The 15,765-nt window shown below is 53.4% G+C and overlaps 1 protein-coding gene across 2 annotated transcripts; it reads left to right on the forward strand.

The window, feature by feature from the left end:
* The first annotated feature begins 3,174 nt into the window (after window positions 1-3,174).
* Window positions 3,175-14,105, forward strand: SERPINA1 (serpin family A member 1). Of its 2 annotated transcripts, none has more exons than XM_065872916.1 (5): window positions 3,175-3,322; window positions 10,279-10,937; window positions 11,596-11,866; window positions 12,849-12,996; window positions 13,836-14,105. In XM_065872916.1, the coding sequence occupies exons 2-5, from the start codon at window positions 10,283-10,285 to the stop codon at window positions 14,025-14,027; spliced, it is 1,266 nt and encodes a 421-aa protein (XP_065728988.1). In that variant the 5' UTR covers window positions 3,175-3,322; window positions 10,279-10,282; the 3' UTR covers window positions 14,028-14,105. The 2 variants fall into 2 exon arrangements, with proteins under 2 accessions (XP_065728988.1, XP_065728987.1); XM_065872915.1 differs by lacking the exon at window positions 3,175-3,322 and adding an exon at window positions 5,256-5,292.
* The last annotated feature ends 1,660 nt before the right edge of the window (window positions 14,106-15,765 follow it).

The following is a 15,765-nucleotide window of genomic DNA, read 5'->3' on the forward strand; positions in this document are numbered from 1 at the left end:
TCTGGTTCCCAGGGGCTTGGGCCTCCACCAGGCTATGAGTTTCTGAGCAATTGAGACCACATCTTTTCACCTTCACAAACTCTGAGCCAATAGGTGATCAATACGTAGTATTTAGTGAGTTACATGAACAAATGAACAGATACAGAGGAGGGAGCGAGGCTGAGGGGCTTCATTGTCAGCATCACGGTAAATGTGCCTCAGTTTCCTCATCTGTACTAAGGGAATATTAATGGTACCCACCACTCAGGATTAAAACAGAGCCTGGAAGGTAGTAAGTGCTCACAAAGGATCAGCTATGATGTGATGCAGGTAGTGACAGACCACACATTGGAGTTAGTTTGGGGGGTTGTATTGTAACATGAAAGCAGCAAGAGACTCATGAAAACCAAGCAAACAGAAATGTTTAAAGTCAACAGGATAGAAGGCAACAAGGTAAATCGAACTATTGCAACCCAAGGTCTATGTTGGGCAAGTTGGAAGAGCCCTATTGCTCTCTGTTATCTGAGACACCCACTCAGGGTTTATACTTCTGCAAAACAAGTCCTAAAGTCCTTCAAGGTCTCCTGCACATCCGGTCCTCCCTGTGGTGCCCAGAAGGACCTTTGCCACCCCTGCTGTCTTCCTGTCCCAGAGAGGGTCACTGACACCATGTCTTGGGGCAGAAGAAAAAGAAGATGGGTCTGGGACATGGTGTCACTGCTAGAAAACAAGCGTGTGCTTTCTGAGATATCAGCAAGGGCTGCTGAAAAGAGAAAAGGGATAAATTAAAGGGACTCCTAGCGGCCAAAATGTGACCACTTGACCGTCCAAAAGGAAATACTAATTATCGTTAAACAGCACGGGTTGAGCCTCCTAAAAGCTGAAAGGCCATAATGGTCCATACATTTAAAAGGGTAAAGTTGAAATAAAGTGTAGAAAAAAATAGTGATAATAAAAACATTACTTTTACTAATTTTAACAAGTAGGGGAGGAGGTAATAGCTGGGTGTTTTATTCCTTCTAGTAACCTTATTGTCATCTACAGTGCATGGAGTTGCCTTCTTTTTCTCCAGGTAAGGCTGATGAGTGAAACAAGAAGCTGTGAATAAGTCAAATAGTTCCAGAAAAAGCAAGAATTGAACCGTGCACAGGAAGCAGCCCTAGAGGTTGTGTACAGAAGGAAAGAGGGTCCACCAGGGTGTTGCAAGTTGGTAGACTTGCAAGATGCTAGGAGGAGACAAACTAATGATGCAAACTCAGTCGATTTCCTGGACTCAAAAACCTGGACCACGCAGCTAACCTTACTAATTTAACCAAGTTATGAGAAGACAGACACAGTGCCAGTTATGCTAACAGAGCAGGCCTGATGTCAAACACCTCACCTAGCATCCCTACATTTGAGCCTCACAACAACGATATGAAAAAAGAGGCTCTTAATGTGCCCATTTTACAGAGGAGGAAACTGAGGCCGGGAGAGCTGAAACGAGGTCCTCCCCTGAATCCAAGTCCCCCCACCCCAGCTCCAACCACCCCTCATCCAACTCGGCCTGCTGCCCGTCACAGGTGCTCAGGAAGACACTAACCACACCTGGCTCTGTGCCTTCAGGAAGCAAAATGAGCCCAGCCCCCAGGAGAGGGGACTGGTAGCCTTTGGCAATAAGCAGAAGCTTGAATCTGAAGAGGTGTCCCTGGACAAATGTGCTGGTATCCAAGTCTTTCCCCTGCTCAGCCCCTGGGACCTATCTGAAAGGTTTCCCAGGCTCAGGACATCGAAGCTCAGAAGTAGCTGGCATTGACTCAGGGCCCATCTGTGCCTGAGGCCACCGTCAGTCTCATGTATTATCATCTCACTGGCTCTTCACAATCCTGATAGGAGTGACCATTCTTACCGTCCATCTCACAGATGAGGAAACGGAGGCAGAGAGAGGTTAAATGGCTAAGATCTCCCAGAGAGAATGGTGGAGTGAAGGGTGGAACCCAGATGCTCAGACCCTGAGCCCATGCCTGAACCACTGAGCCACACTGCCCCCTGAAGAAGGGAGCTGGTGCCTGGAGGGGGGCTCCCACAGTGAGTATGGGGGGATCTGACTGTGGACGTACATGTGACATGTCAGTGTGTGTGCCTGGGGCAGTCAGTACAGGCTGGTTTCCGCACTTTCTGGGGAACTCTACCAACAGGTGTAACATCCCTGAAGTTCACTATCGCTCTCTGGACCAGTCAGGGCCTCTGGTCCTTGATCTGCTTTGCCCCGGGCCCCTCGCACACCCTTCCCTTTCATTCCCTTCTTGCTGCAGACCCCACACCTCAGCTCTCGTGCTTCTCTCCATCCCTCTCTTATCTCTCGGTAGGCCAATGCGGGGATAGGGTCTTCCCAGACACCGCTTTTTCACAGCCAGCCCACAGCATCTTCCTAGGATATATTTAGTCCCAGGGATCAGTCCAGATGTTACAATGGACAATTCCAGAAGTAACCAAGTGGACAGGACTTCCTCCACCTTGGCTTGTGGTTCGGGTCCTGGAGAATGGCCACTGGGTGCCCCCCACCCCGGGCATTCTGTCCTTGCCCATTTTTCCAGATCATATCACCCCTCCTTCCCAGGATGCCGGTCTAGAGGAGCTCTCCGCAGCATGAAATACTAGGGGGGAGGGGAGTGGGAGGATGGGGAGACAAGAAGGGCTGAGTGTGGAGGCCTTGCCTCAGAAGGGATAGGTCCCAACCCCGAGCCCCACTTTCTCCCACTCTCCACCCCACTGCTCTTTCTTCACTCCACCTCCAAGTGCCCAGTCCCCCCGACGTCCTGCACCTTTTCGTCCCACAGCCAGGGTCTGTGACGCACACCTCGCCCATACACACGGTCCTGTCTCAATCCCTGCGGGGCTCCTCTTGTGCATTTCAGAGGTGGCTCAGGCCTCGTCCCTCTACAGGTGGCCCTGGAAACCTGCCAGGACCCTGATGCCAGGCTCTGGGCCAAAGGATGACATCTGTCATCTCCGTTAATCTTTTCTGGCAGGTGCTACCAGCCTGCCTACAGAGGCTCAAAGAAACTGGGTGATCCTGGGTCACACAGCCAGACACAGCAGGCACAGCAGGTGACACACAGGACTGCCTGGGCCGTGAAGGGCAGTCTGTCATCCGCCCGGCTCCTGGCAGCTTTGTGCAAGGCAGCTTCCTGCCCCAGGTCCCCGCCCCTCCCGGACCTGCTGCCTCAGCCACCGAGAGCTTTCTTCCTCCTGTGCTGGCAGAGCCCGGGCGCTGCACTCAGGGACACACAGCCTCCACGCTGCAGCCAGGAGCCCCAGGGGAAGGAGGAGTTCCTTCTGCTACAGGAACTGGGAATTGAAGGTAGGGGGATTGGAGAGGGGGCGGCACCTTCCCACCAGCCCCAAGCCACCGGGCTGAAAGGGTTGTCTCACCTGACGACAGCCTGGGTACTTGCCTTCACCCATTCAGTGCGAGAGCTGGGAGGGGCAGCCGGGCATGGCAGGAGGCCATTGTACAGATGGGGAAACTGAGGCATGGAGAGGGGAAGAAATGCCCAGAAGGTATGGAGGGCAGGCCTCACCTCACCACACCCTAAGTCTCCAAGCTGTGGGCAGATGTAGTGCCCTGGGGGAGATGGCCCTTCAGCCAGCTCAGGGGAAAGAGTCAGAGTTCTGAAGCCAGACTGTGGAACCGGGGAGTCGGGAGGTATGGGAGCGGGAAGTCCACCCCTTCCTGAGCTAATTTCTGCTTCTATATGAGGGGTGGTACATACTCCCCTCACAGGGGGTACTGACAGTACTGAATGAAGGAGTCCTGGGAGGAAGCTCCTGTATTGCTCCCCCCCACCCGCCCACCCAGAATGACGCCCGCGAGACCCACTGTCATGGGGATGACAACATCACGGGGGGCTCACCGTGCGCCCCCAACACTGGGCCCTGAGCTTACCTGAAACTGCTGCATTTAATCTTTACAGCAGCCCAGCGAGGTAGGAACTGTCACCATCCCCATTTTACAGATGGGGAAACTGAGGCACAGGGAGGTTAAACAGCTTGCCTGAGATCACACAGCCAATGAATGGGGGCCCTGGGTTCCCTGGTCTGACCCTGTGAGCTAGAGGAGCCTACAGGCTATTCACCTGGCGGAGTCCCACAGCTGGGACCGGGGGAATGAGAGAAGGACAAAGACATGCTTGTCCACTGACTCAACAAATAAGTATCCACTGCATGCCAAGGGGGCGTGGGGCGGTGCACACAGTGTGAGGCCAACTGCCTTGGGTTTTTAAATGGATCAGGGTCAAGTAGGGCCCCACTGCCCTCAACCCTGCATCAACACCTCCGAGCACCACCAGTGCCCCCAGAAGCCTGCAGTAGCTCCTGCACAGACCAACAGTCCCAAGGAAAATTCAAACAGCCTGTGGATCGCATTGGTCTGCCGAGAGCCGCATCCAGTGGAAACAGACATGGGCCTGAGGCTGGCCAGGAACTGAGCCTCTTCCTGCCCAGAGAAGCCTGGAGAGAAGGTCCGAACAGGGGGCTGTGCAGACCAAAATCAAGAGCCTAGTGTGTGCCCGGCGCTTTACATAAGTGATCTTGTGTATCACTGACAACTGTGCCAGGAAGTGGGACCTCCAAAGCCCTACGCTGCAAACAAAAATACCTTGTGGTTCAGAGAGATGAAGCAGCTTGCCTGAGGCTACACAGCTCTTCATAGATTTACTCTCTGACTCCTGGCCTCTGCCCACGGCCACCCATACCAGCCTTAAGCGGCTGTATCAACAGCGGTTGAGCCCCATTTTCTTTCCAGGGAAGTCGAGAGAGGTTTTGTATCCGGCTTGGCGACTTTGGGTGGATGAGCAGCCTTTCGCCCTGGGCCTCAGTTTCCCCATCTGCCAATTGGACTCATAACCTACTTCACCCCCGCATCTTCAGCAGTGGGCATTTCAAGGTGGCTCTATAAGTGGTAGCTCTTGCTACCAGTGGGGCGGCCACTGAGAACTCCCCAGTGGGAGCACCGGCCAGCAGAGTCATGCCATCCCAGCTTGGAGACAGATGCTGTGGTTTATGAGCTGGGCACAAAGACTCCCTTTGGTATATGGAACAGAGGGCCGCACGCCGCCCAGGAGGAGCACAGATGGGCAGCGTGGACAGGGGCTCAGTGTCGAGTCAGTGAGCTTAGTCCCTGTTTACTCCTCTGATAACTGGGGTGACCTTGGTTAATATTCACCAGCAGCCTCCCACATCGTCCCTCTGGATCCACTGCTTAAATACAGGCAAGGACAGGGCTCTGTCTCCCCAGCCGTGGTCACCAGCCCCGACCTGGGACAGTGAATCGTAAGTATGCCTTCCACTGGCAAGAGCCTGCAGAGAGGCTTCCGGGTCCCTGCGCTACCCGGGGAAGGCCCTGGGGCTGCAGGGAGGATGGAGAGGGCTGGGGCTTGGCCTCCTGTTGTCATAGTAACAGCAGCCCTGGGGGTCCTTTCCTGCTCCCCAAGCCTGTCCAGGGCCTCCCCAATACCTCCCGGTGATTAAACTGGCCCTCTGTGGGCAGAAGTGGAAATGGGGGGCTGGCTCTGGCGTCCCGGGACGGAGGAAGGAGTACGTTTCTGCTGACACAGCTTCTGTGTCTTTCCCGTAGGTTGTCTTCTGTAGGTCTCAGCACCTCCCTTACTGCTCGGGTGTGTATCTTTTTCCGCTTCTACAGATGAGAAAAATAAGGCTCAGAGGGAGACAGCGAGAAGCCCAGGCTCATGCAGGGACCTGGTAGGGGGGCCAAGCCAGACCAGAAGCCCAGAGTTTCAGCTGCTCCTCAGGCCTCCACCCTCTCCCGAAATGCCCAGAACAGGACCGCACTAGGTCTCAGCCTGGAGGTACCAAATTGGGCCCCCCTGTGTGCTGTGGGCCTCTGGGCGTCCTCGTACGCAGCAGAAGATGGGAAGCTGGGGATGGGCACCATCATTGGGGGGCTTTGAGCTGTATGCCTAAGCCCTCGCTCTGGCCAGGCAGCTTCTACTGAAGCCTCATGGCCATCTTCTGAGGTGCTTACCATGGCGCTCCCCTTTTACAGACGAGGACATCCGGGACAGGGAAGCTCATCACTTGTTTCCCAATCACACACCATGTAAGCTCAAGCTCAGGCCGCCTCGTTCCAGAATCCCCGCTCCAGACCCCAGGTCCACTGCCAACATGGTTCCCTCTGGCCTCAGGCACCAGCTGGGGAATGGGAAGCCTGGGCTGGCCTTGAGCCCCCTCTCATGCTGGGTGACCTTAGAAAGTTGCTCAACCTCTCTGACCTTTTGGTCAAAGGATAGATAGCCTTTGCCCTCCCGACCCCACCCCACTCCCACTGGCCTTGATCCCTGGAGTTTAGGAAGCGATATGATTTTTCCACCATTGGTTTTTGGAGCTGGGGCCTACAGAGATGACCAAGGCCAAGGCAATCAGACTCCCCGAGAGGGCTCTGAAAGCTTCACAGTATCAGTAATGACTGATGCCTCCTGAGAGCTGACTGCATGCCGGGCATTTCTTGGCACTTTGCAGCTATTTCATTTGCACAGTAGCTCCATGGGGTAAGTACACCCTTATCATCTCTGGGAAACTGAGGTTCAGAGAGGCTGAGTAACTTGTCCAAGGTCACACAGCTGACAGTGAATTGAACTTGGGCATTCTGGCCTCGTAGCCTCTGATCTTAGCCACAAAGCGATGTTGCCCCTCTTCATTTAGCCAGGCCACCTCTGAGTTTTCTGTTCCAAGGCCTCTGCCTTCAGCTGTATACACAGAGAAGGGTTAAATGCCAGACTCAGAAATCAAAATACCTAGGATTAAATTCAGTTCTGTAGAGACTTCCCTGGCGATCCAGTGGTTAAAACTCTGTGCTTCCACTGCAGGGGGCGCGGGTTTGATCCCCGGCCAGGGAACTAAGATCCCGCAGGCCGCGCGGTGTGGCCAAAAAAAAAAAAAAAAAAAATCAGTTCTGTAAGCAACCAGCTCTGTGATTTTCAGTAATTTACTTAACTTCTATAGTCCTCAATTTCTCCATCTATAAAATGAAGAAATAAAATGAAGAAATAATAAGAAAGGCCTGCTGTTTACTCAGTGTAGTGGTAAGGAGGATGCCGATGGTAAGTACCATTTGCTTGGAATAGGGCTTGGCAGCTCATAGGCATGAAATAAAGACTTGGAGAATTGAACTGAACATACTCCAAACTCAGAGGCCATTCTTTGGTCATCAGCATTCCCCTCTCTGGTCCTGGGTAGTGTGGCAACCAGCCAGCAAGAAATCTGCCAGTTCTCAAGCCTGAATCCTACCTGTGCGCAGGTACGGGGAGGCTTTCCACACCCGCTCGGTGCCCGCCCACCCATCACCTCGTTCGTTCCTCACGTCTGCCCTTCAAGAGATTCTTTTCTCCACTTTACAGGAAGCCGAGGCTCAAAGAAGTGAAGTCACTTGCCCAAGGCCACTTGCCCGTAAGTGGCGGAGCTGGGTCACACCTGGGCTTATTTAGTGCCAGGTGTCAGCAGGTGTGACCTTAGGCCACAGTCGCTTCCCTGGACCCCACTAGGTTGCTCTTGGTCACTCATTTTACGTCCTGGGGGAAATGGCATGAGATTAGGCAAAGGGATAGCTCACTTCACTCTCCCTGACCTGCCCCTGATTCCAGAAGTGTCACTGTGACATCTTCATTCTATTGGTTTAAAATGTGGTTCCTACACCTCTGGGCACGTCACCATTTACTTTCTCATCTCCATTTGGTTCCCGCACTAGAATTTCAGGGGGGTGGGGTGCTGCTTTTGATAGAAGGGTGAGGAGAGAGAAGTCTTAGTCCCCCGAAGTTGTAAGGAACAGACTGAGAGGCAAAATGAAGCCAACAGGGGCTCAAGGTTAACGTCAGAGTCCTCAGGACCTAACTCTGACATTTACAGGGTCTGAGACCTGGTGACATACTGTCCCATCTGTAGTTCGAGTGGTGGGAAAACCAAGGCTTGCTCAAGCCAGCTTTATCCCTGACTCACTGTGTGGCCTTGGCAAGGCCCTGACCCTTTCCTGGTCTCAAGCCATTTACTGTGAAAGGAGGAAGCCAGAGTAGGTGATGTAACCCCCTGGCAGATGCACTGGGTGGGAGCCAGGGATGTGCTCACCCCAGCTGTAGCTCCACACCAGCCTTGTTACCTTCTTAAGGCCAGCAGCCCTCTCAGCGGAAGGGTACCGCATCCCATCCCCCATGGGAAGTCTCAGTCCATGTTGTTCCACCAAAGCCAGATACCCCTCTGATTAAAAATCCAGCGTTGGTACACAGGGACCTCATTTAGATCCCCCCCGCCTCGATTTATACAGCTGGTGAGAATGAGGCCCCAGGACACGAAGATGCTTGCCCAAGGCCAAGTGGACAGAAGTGGCCCTGTCAGGACTAGAAGCCACAGCCTCTGGCCCTGAGACCATTCAGCATATTTAGCGTCCCCACCCTGCAGAAGCCCAAATCCCTCATGATCTCTGCGCCCTGCAAAGATGGGGAGTTTCCACAAACCATGAAGGACCACAGCAAAATCCAGTGGAGTTGTAGAGAGAAATCCAAGGGCAGTGGAAATATACAGAACTAATCTTAGCACGATCGTAAGCTCTAAAACCACTGGCTAGTTTAAGAAAAGTATAAACAAGTATTACGTAATGTGCGGTCTGCTCTATTTGGATAAGTTAGAGGTTTGAAGGCCAGAAAGAAAGGTGGTAGAAAGAAGCCAGTTTTGTGCTTCATCCTGTTGTTTCATTGGAAGGAAACTTTTAGAAGTCCAAGGGGTAGGTGAAACCCAGCATTCCTTGTTTCCAACTTTTCCCCCTCAGGTTCTCATATGCCAAGTTCAAGGGCTCCTTTGTCTTTGTCTTTTATTAAAATGACGCTTTTAGTTATACGACTGATAGCTAGCAGCAGATGTATGCTTCTCCTCTGCCTGGACCTCAGTTTCTCCATCTGGGAAGAGAGCAGGTTGTACTTAGGGGGTCTCAGCCTAGTGGCCCAAGGCTGGGATCTATATGCAGTAGAGGGAGCTCCGTGGTGCGGGTGACAGTGACTCTATCACTAGATAGAGCCTGACCTTGCTGGGTCAGCCACAAGCTTTGCCATTCCCTATTGTCTCCCCCCAGCCATGGAGCTCATCTCCCTCCCAGCCACCCTCGGAAGCCTTCTAGTTTGCACCCCCACCAGCCTCCCCTCAATGTAATCTCTCTCAGATGCCTTCAGTGTAAGGCTCGGTGTCTAGACTTATCTCACTAAGTTCTCCCAACAATCTTACTTTCTACATGTGACAAAATGAGGGCCAGAGAGACTAAATGACTCGGCCAAAGTCACACAGCTGGTAGTGACAGAGACCCGGATTAGAACCCAGGTCTGTCTGAACAGAAAAGGGATGCTTTTTCGAATCTTACCCACCCCACCTCACCCCTGTCCCACCAAACAAACCCCACTTGACTGGAGGAACCAGGCCTCTAGCACCCACATCCACGCTGAGCGCAGAGCTGGGACACAGGTGGCGAGCGAGGTAAACAGTTAAGCTGACTGCAGCCCATTCCCGCGTCTGAGGCCATAGACTCACTCTGAGGGCAGCCCTCTAGCTCAGGAAAATCTACTAGGGGCTGAGGTTCACGGTGAGTATTAAGTGGGTATGGCCTCCCATCTGGGTTCCCTCACAGCTCTCCTGTGTTCTGACTGGGTGTCACTGGGCAAGATCCTTCCCACTCTGGGCAGCAGCCTCTCTGTCCATTAAAAACCAGGGTTCAGTGCAATCCCTCCTAGGGCTGTTCCAGGTCCAATCATCCCTGAGCCTGATCTGGCCCGCTTCCTGGGCGATCATCTACTTCCTGTGCCTCAGTTTCCTCTTTTGCAAAGTAGGGGCTGTGGCACTTACACCTCGGGGTCATTGCAGATGTTAGTGGAACCATCGAGAGCGTGGACTCCAGACCCAGACTACCTGGGGGTGTGATTCTGGTCCTGCTACCTTACCGCTCTGGAACCTTGGACGAGTGACTTACCCTCTAGGAGCTTGGTCTCCTCATCTGTAAGCCCAGGAGAGTCGCCTGACCTGCCTCACAGGACTGTTACCAGAATGCAGTGAGACAAGACAGTAAAGTACTTAGAATGGAACTTGGTGTATGGTAATCGCCATAAAGTCTTCGCTGCTGTTCTGAGTCTTTCAATGGTGCTGATGTAGGAAAGTGCTCGGCACATAGATGCTCGATAAACGGTGTTTGCTTTGACATGGCGTCAGTCGGTGGCCGAGGGACTCGTCGTGTGGCCTGACCCGGGTGTGGTACCCTTCTCTCTGTTGCAGGACAATGGCATCCTCCATCACGTGGGGCCTCCTCCTGCTGGCAGGCCTGTGCTTCCTGGTCCCCGTCTCCTTGGCTGAGGGTCTCCAGGGACACGCTGTCCAGGAGACAGATGCATCCCAGCACGATCACGAGCACCGCCAGGAAGCAGCCTGCCACAAGATCGCCCCCAACCTGGCCGACTTCGCCTTCAGCGTGTACCGCCGAGTGGCCCATGAGTCCAACGCCACCAACATCTTCTTCTCCCCAGTGAGCATCGCTACAGCCTTTGCGATGCTCTCCCTGGGGACCAAGGGTGACACTCACACCGAGATCCTGGAGGGCCTAGATTTCAACCTCACCAGAAGAGCAGAGGCTGAGATCCACGAAGGTTTCCAGCATCTTCTCCACACCCTCAACCAGCCAGACAACAAGCTGCATTTGACCACTGGCAACGGCCTGTTCATCAACGAGAGCGCGAAGCTAGTGAGTAAGTTTCTGGAAGATGTCAAGAACCTGTACCACTCTGAAGCCTTCTCCATCAACTTCAGGGATGCTGAAGAGGCCAAGAAAAAGATCAACGATTACGTAAAGAAGGGAAGCCAAGGAAAAATTGTGGATCTGGTAGATGATCTTGACCAAGACACAGTTTTTGCTCTGGTGAATTACATATTCTTTAAAGGTAAGGCTGCACAACCAGCCTGAAACACCCCCAAAATATTCTCAAACACTCAGTTCTTAACTTTCCTGGCAGTGCAGAATAGGATATAGCCATGCATCTCTGCACGTGTTATTCAATTTTTCACACATGACCGCTAAAACTTCCCGCGATCAAATAAGGTTAGGGAACTATGGATTAAACAGTCAAAGTATCATCGTCTCTGCAGGACTTTTCAGAACCTTAAATGTCCTAATGTGCATTGTAAATCCCTATCTGGGAGGGGTGTATGATATGCAATGTCTCCGAAAATAGAGAGCCAGAAAAACAAATTTCGGCAGAGTGTACAGAGGAAATAGGATTTCCTGGAACACGCTTCTGACAACTCGAGTGTAGAGGAAACAGTGACACCTTTGGAGTCAGAAAGACCAAAGTTCAAATCCTTCCTCTACCACTTATGAGCCTCTACAAAATTGAAATTTTGGACCCTACTCCAGTCTTGCATTATCCTCCCAGAATACCTTTCTGTACACTGATTGCTCATTTTAGCCCCATTTTATAGATGGTGAAGCTGAGGCCCCGAGAGAAGTATCTCACCAGGAGGCTCAGGGCTCCTTTATTCTACCACCATTATTAAACCTTCTCCCAGCCCTGGCTGATGTCCGCTGTCCCTTCTCTCCAGGAAAATGGGAGAAGCCCTTTGAGGAAAAGCACACCATAGAGAGGGACTTCCACGTGGATGAGGAGACCACCGTGAAGGTGCCCATGATGAACCGCCTGGGCATGTTTGACCTCCACTACTGCGACAGGCTCGCCAGCTGGGTACTGCTGATGGACTACGTGGGGAACGCCACCGCCGTCTTCATCCTGCCCGACCAGGGGAAACTGCAGCATCTGGAGGACCAGCTCAGCAAGGAGCTTCTCGCCAAGGTCCTGGAAAAGAGATACGCCAGGTGACTTCCCAAACCAGAGGCCAGCCCAGGAGCTGCCACAAGAGGTCCGGCCTGAAGGGGGAGGCGGGGGTAGACCCACGTCCCATGGCCATGACCACTGTGTGTGAACTTGTGCCTCCAGCAGAGGCCAGCATCCGTGCAGGTAGTACCAGCCGGGCTCCATGGGAAAGACGGTGCCCAGGGGTGAGGAGTGAAAGTCCTGTCCCTGAGGACTTCCTCCCCCACCTAGACACTGCCCCTTCCCGGTGGCCAGTGCCCCGTGCAGGGAGAGCAACGCCAACCCATGTTGTGGGCAAACCCAGAAGGAAGAGGTGGGCTTCCCGGCAAAGGTGGCAGTTAAGTGTGGAGTTTCAGGGCAGAAAGTCCACGGCAAGACAAGGGGGAAACCTGTTAGGAGAGGCCTGAAAAGCAAAGGCCCAGAGTGGGCAACTCCAGGACATGTTTGACGCTGGTTCTGGATCCTCTGTCACTGGATGAGTGTGGTTGGTCCCCGTCGTGCACCCCAAATTAGTGCATGTCTCTGTATTTGTAAATAGGCCCATGCCCGGATGAGCTGCTTTCTCATGTACAATATAAAACAAAAGTACAGAGAAGTACTCATCATTCACTGAACAGATGTCACTCAGGACCTGCCACCATGCCCCATGGTCAGCTGGGATCCTGGCCCCGGAGGAGTCCCAGTCTGAAGGGTGACCAAACCCTGCAGGGAAGCAGTGTGCACAGTCCTTCCAGAGGACACCCTGGATCCTCCAGGAGGACTTATCAGAGGAGGTGGCATTTGAGAGGCTTTGCAGGACAAGAGGATCCCTGGGATTCTAACGTTCTCTGACCCCACGTGTAGAGGAGCTAAAGTAGAATAAACCAAGGCTGACCTCACATACTTGCATGGGCAGGGGGACAGGGCACCAAGTGGGAGGAGCAACCAGAAAAGGAAACACTTTCAATTCTGTGAAATGTTTTTATTTTCTAACCATCGTGACAGTTCTGCCAATTTACACTTGCCCAAACTGTCCATTTCTGGAACCTACGATCTGAAAACTCTCCTGGGTAAACTGGGCATCACCAAGGTCTTCAGCAACGGGGCTGACCTCTCAGGGATCACTGAGGAAGTGCCTCTGAAGCTGTCCAAGGTGAGTGTGTCCTTGACCTCTGTAGGTCAGAATGTGCACGGGGGCTACAGCTCAAGGGTGAGGCTGAGGAAGGGACAGAGGGACACAGGCACACCTGCAGACTGAGGTCCCTGAGGAATGCCATGGCTCCACCAAGACTGCAATGTGGTCGGATGATGGAGGGCAACAGGTGGCCTCACGTGCTTGGTGCATTTTATTTAAGGATCTCCTCTGAGGTTGTGTCACTCACCCTCTGTCCCATCCTTGGCCGGGCACTTCCCTTCTTTGGGTCCCGATAAACCCCTATTTACAGAGAGAGGCTTAGGCTCAGGGATTGCAGAGTACCTTTGGCCCTGAGCCTGTGACACCAGGAGCTACCGCTGAATCACTGAGTCTGAGTTACAGAGTGATTTCGACCAAAGATGCCATTTACGCAGGAGAATTACAGGTGCCCAGAGAAACAACTGCAGTTCAGTGACTAACTGTGAGCTGAGTGCCTGGGTGGGGATGAGGCGTGTGAAAGTCCCCATCGAAGCCCTGGTCCCCAAGGAGTTTAGAATCTGGTCTACGAACAAGTGCAGAGCCAAGGAGACAAAGTACAAGAAAATCCGCCTCCCAAGGTGGTGGGTTCCTTCCCAGGGCCGTTGAGGAGGCTGGTCAGGAAGGGGTGAGGGTCCCCTCGTGGGTCAGACACAAGCCTTGAGAGCCATGCTTGTGTGTCTCCTGCAGGGAGGGGAGGAGAGAGGCCAGAGCGGGCCCCTCCCTTGGCAAGGCTCTCCTCACGCCTTGCGCCCGGGTGTGGCTGGGGGCCGGCAGCCTGTCTCTGTTAAGATGGGACCTCTGTGCTCTCCCCTTTGCAGGCGCTGCACAAGGCCGTGCTGACCGTCGATGAGAAAGGGACAGAAGCTACGGGGGCCACGATTCTGGAAGCCATCCCCATGTCAATTCCCCCGGAAGTCGAGTACAACAGACCCTTCTTCTTCATCATCTACGATAAAAGCACCAAGACTCCCCTCTTCATGGGAAAGGTGGTGAATCCCACCCAAAAATAACTGCCTCTCTGGGTTCAGCTGTCCCCTCCAGGCCAGGTCCCCTTCCTCCATGGCATTAAAGAATGACTGACCCGGCCCAAGCTTGTGTGTGGCGTGTAAATCCCTCATCCTCTTGCGTCTGAGTCTCTCTTTACGTCCCCAGGATGTGTGTGAAATCCAGGCCATGGTGATCTTTCAAGGGTCCACTGCGTTACGGTTTACTAGCATTTGCACTATCCAGCCCTGTGCTAGGCCAGGATGAAATGTAGGCTAAAACCCACAGCTTACTGCCCCTTCCCCAGTCACTGTGGAAAACCTCCAGGCTTTCCAGTCTCCTCTGGGACCCCCAGGGGGAAATTGCATGGGCTCAGGATCCAGCCCGTGGTCCCCACCTCCACCCAGTGTCCACCAGGCCCTCTGCTCAGCGTCCCAACCCCGCTGGTGCTCACTGCGACCCCCAGTGAGAGCCCCTCACCCTGCAGGGCTGCCACTGCTCCCAGAGCCCTCAGCTCACATGGGGACACTGGGCTGCCGCGTCACAAGCAGCAGGAGAAGACCAGGTCCTCTTCTTGTCCCACACTGTCACCTGAGCCAGGCTTGAGCCCTGACCACTCACAGGTCTTTCCTGCAAAAGTCTCTGGTTGGTTTTTCCAGGGACCCTTTCCCATGGGGCTGGACTGGGGACACATACTTCTGCCTTTGTCACTCCAGCTCTGCTCCAAGACCCTCAAACGTAGCACTCCTAGAAGCAGGTCTCATCTCCCCAGTGAAGCGAAGGTCTTGGTCTGTATCACTTGCTCAGACTCACCCAGGATGTCAGGCCCCCAAGACCACTTAGCCTACGCCCTCTTGTCTTCCCTAATCACACAGCCAAGGTGCCGCAGAGGGCTCTGCAAAGTCCCGACAGTGATTCCTTGGCCGTAGGAGAGAAAGTAGAGCAGACACCCTGTGCCCCAGCTGCCCTCCCTTGGCTAAACTGTATCAGGGGCCACATTTCCACTTGCCTTATTCCTACCCCAGGGCCCTCCCTGTGGTCTTTGGAGAAAAACCACAGCTCCCTGGGCCACAGTCAGAGGCTGTCCCGGGAACAGACCTTTTCACTAAGGGCCACGTGACTCCTTCTGGCCCTCCAAGCCCCTGCTGGAGGGCTGCTGCAGTCAGGAGGCCTGGCTGGAGCCCAGCCTGAAGGAGCCAGCTCCCTGAACTCTCGCGGAAATACGCTGGTCCCGTGGAAGGACGGCCCCGTCCTACACAAATCCAGTAATCACCATCTAGCCTCTCACTGGGATGAATGTATACCGAAAGAACAGGCTTGAGTCATGTCAGATTTACACCGTTTAAGTCAAAATGGCCACATCTGTGCAATTTCACATAACATAACATAACGGATACAGTTGGACTATTTCCCAAATAAGTCTCTATCCTCTTGAGTTTTCTCTGCCTAGAGACTTCCAACTTCTACAAATTCCATTAATGATACAAACATCTTCCAACACTTAGAATGATGCCAGACCTGAGGGCCTGAAGACCTGGATCAAGTTCAGAATCTGCCACTTCCCAGCTGTGTGACTTTAGTGAAGTTGCCAAACCTCTCTGATCCTCGATATCCTCATCACGGTTACAAAACCTATGTTGAGTTGCTGTGAGGTTCACATCAGAGTGTTAAAATGGATTTTAAAGGACAGCAGAGGAGGGCACTGGTGGCAGGGACGATGTTTGCTGCCTTTATGAGCTCCTTCTCTAAGCCTGGCTCCCTGGG

Source organism: Phocoena phocoena, chromosome 2 (assembly GCF_963924675.1).
Source record: "Phocoena phocoena chromosome 2, mPhoPho1.1, whole genome shotgun sequence".
NCBI lineage: Eukaryota > Metazoa > Chordata > Mammalia > Artiodactyla > Phocoenidae > Phocoena > Phocoena phocoena.

What these genes read in the sequence shown, in the direction of transcription:
- SERPINA1 (XM_065872916.1), top strand. Translation starts at nt 10,283, where the DNA reads ATGGCATCCTCCATCACGTGGGGCCTCCTCCTGCTGGCAGGCCTGTGC. An exon ending in GAATTACATATTCTTTAAAG is followed by an intron (nt 10,938 to 11,595) that starts GTAAGGCTGCAC and finishes CCTTCTCTCCAG; the next exon opens with GAAAATGGGAGAAGCCCTTT. An exon ending in CTGGAAAAGAGATACGCCAG is followed by an intron (nt 11,867 to 12,848) that starts GTGACTTCCCAA and finishes CCATCGTGACAG; the next exon opens with TTCTGCCAATTTACACTTGC.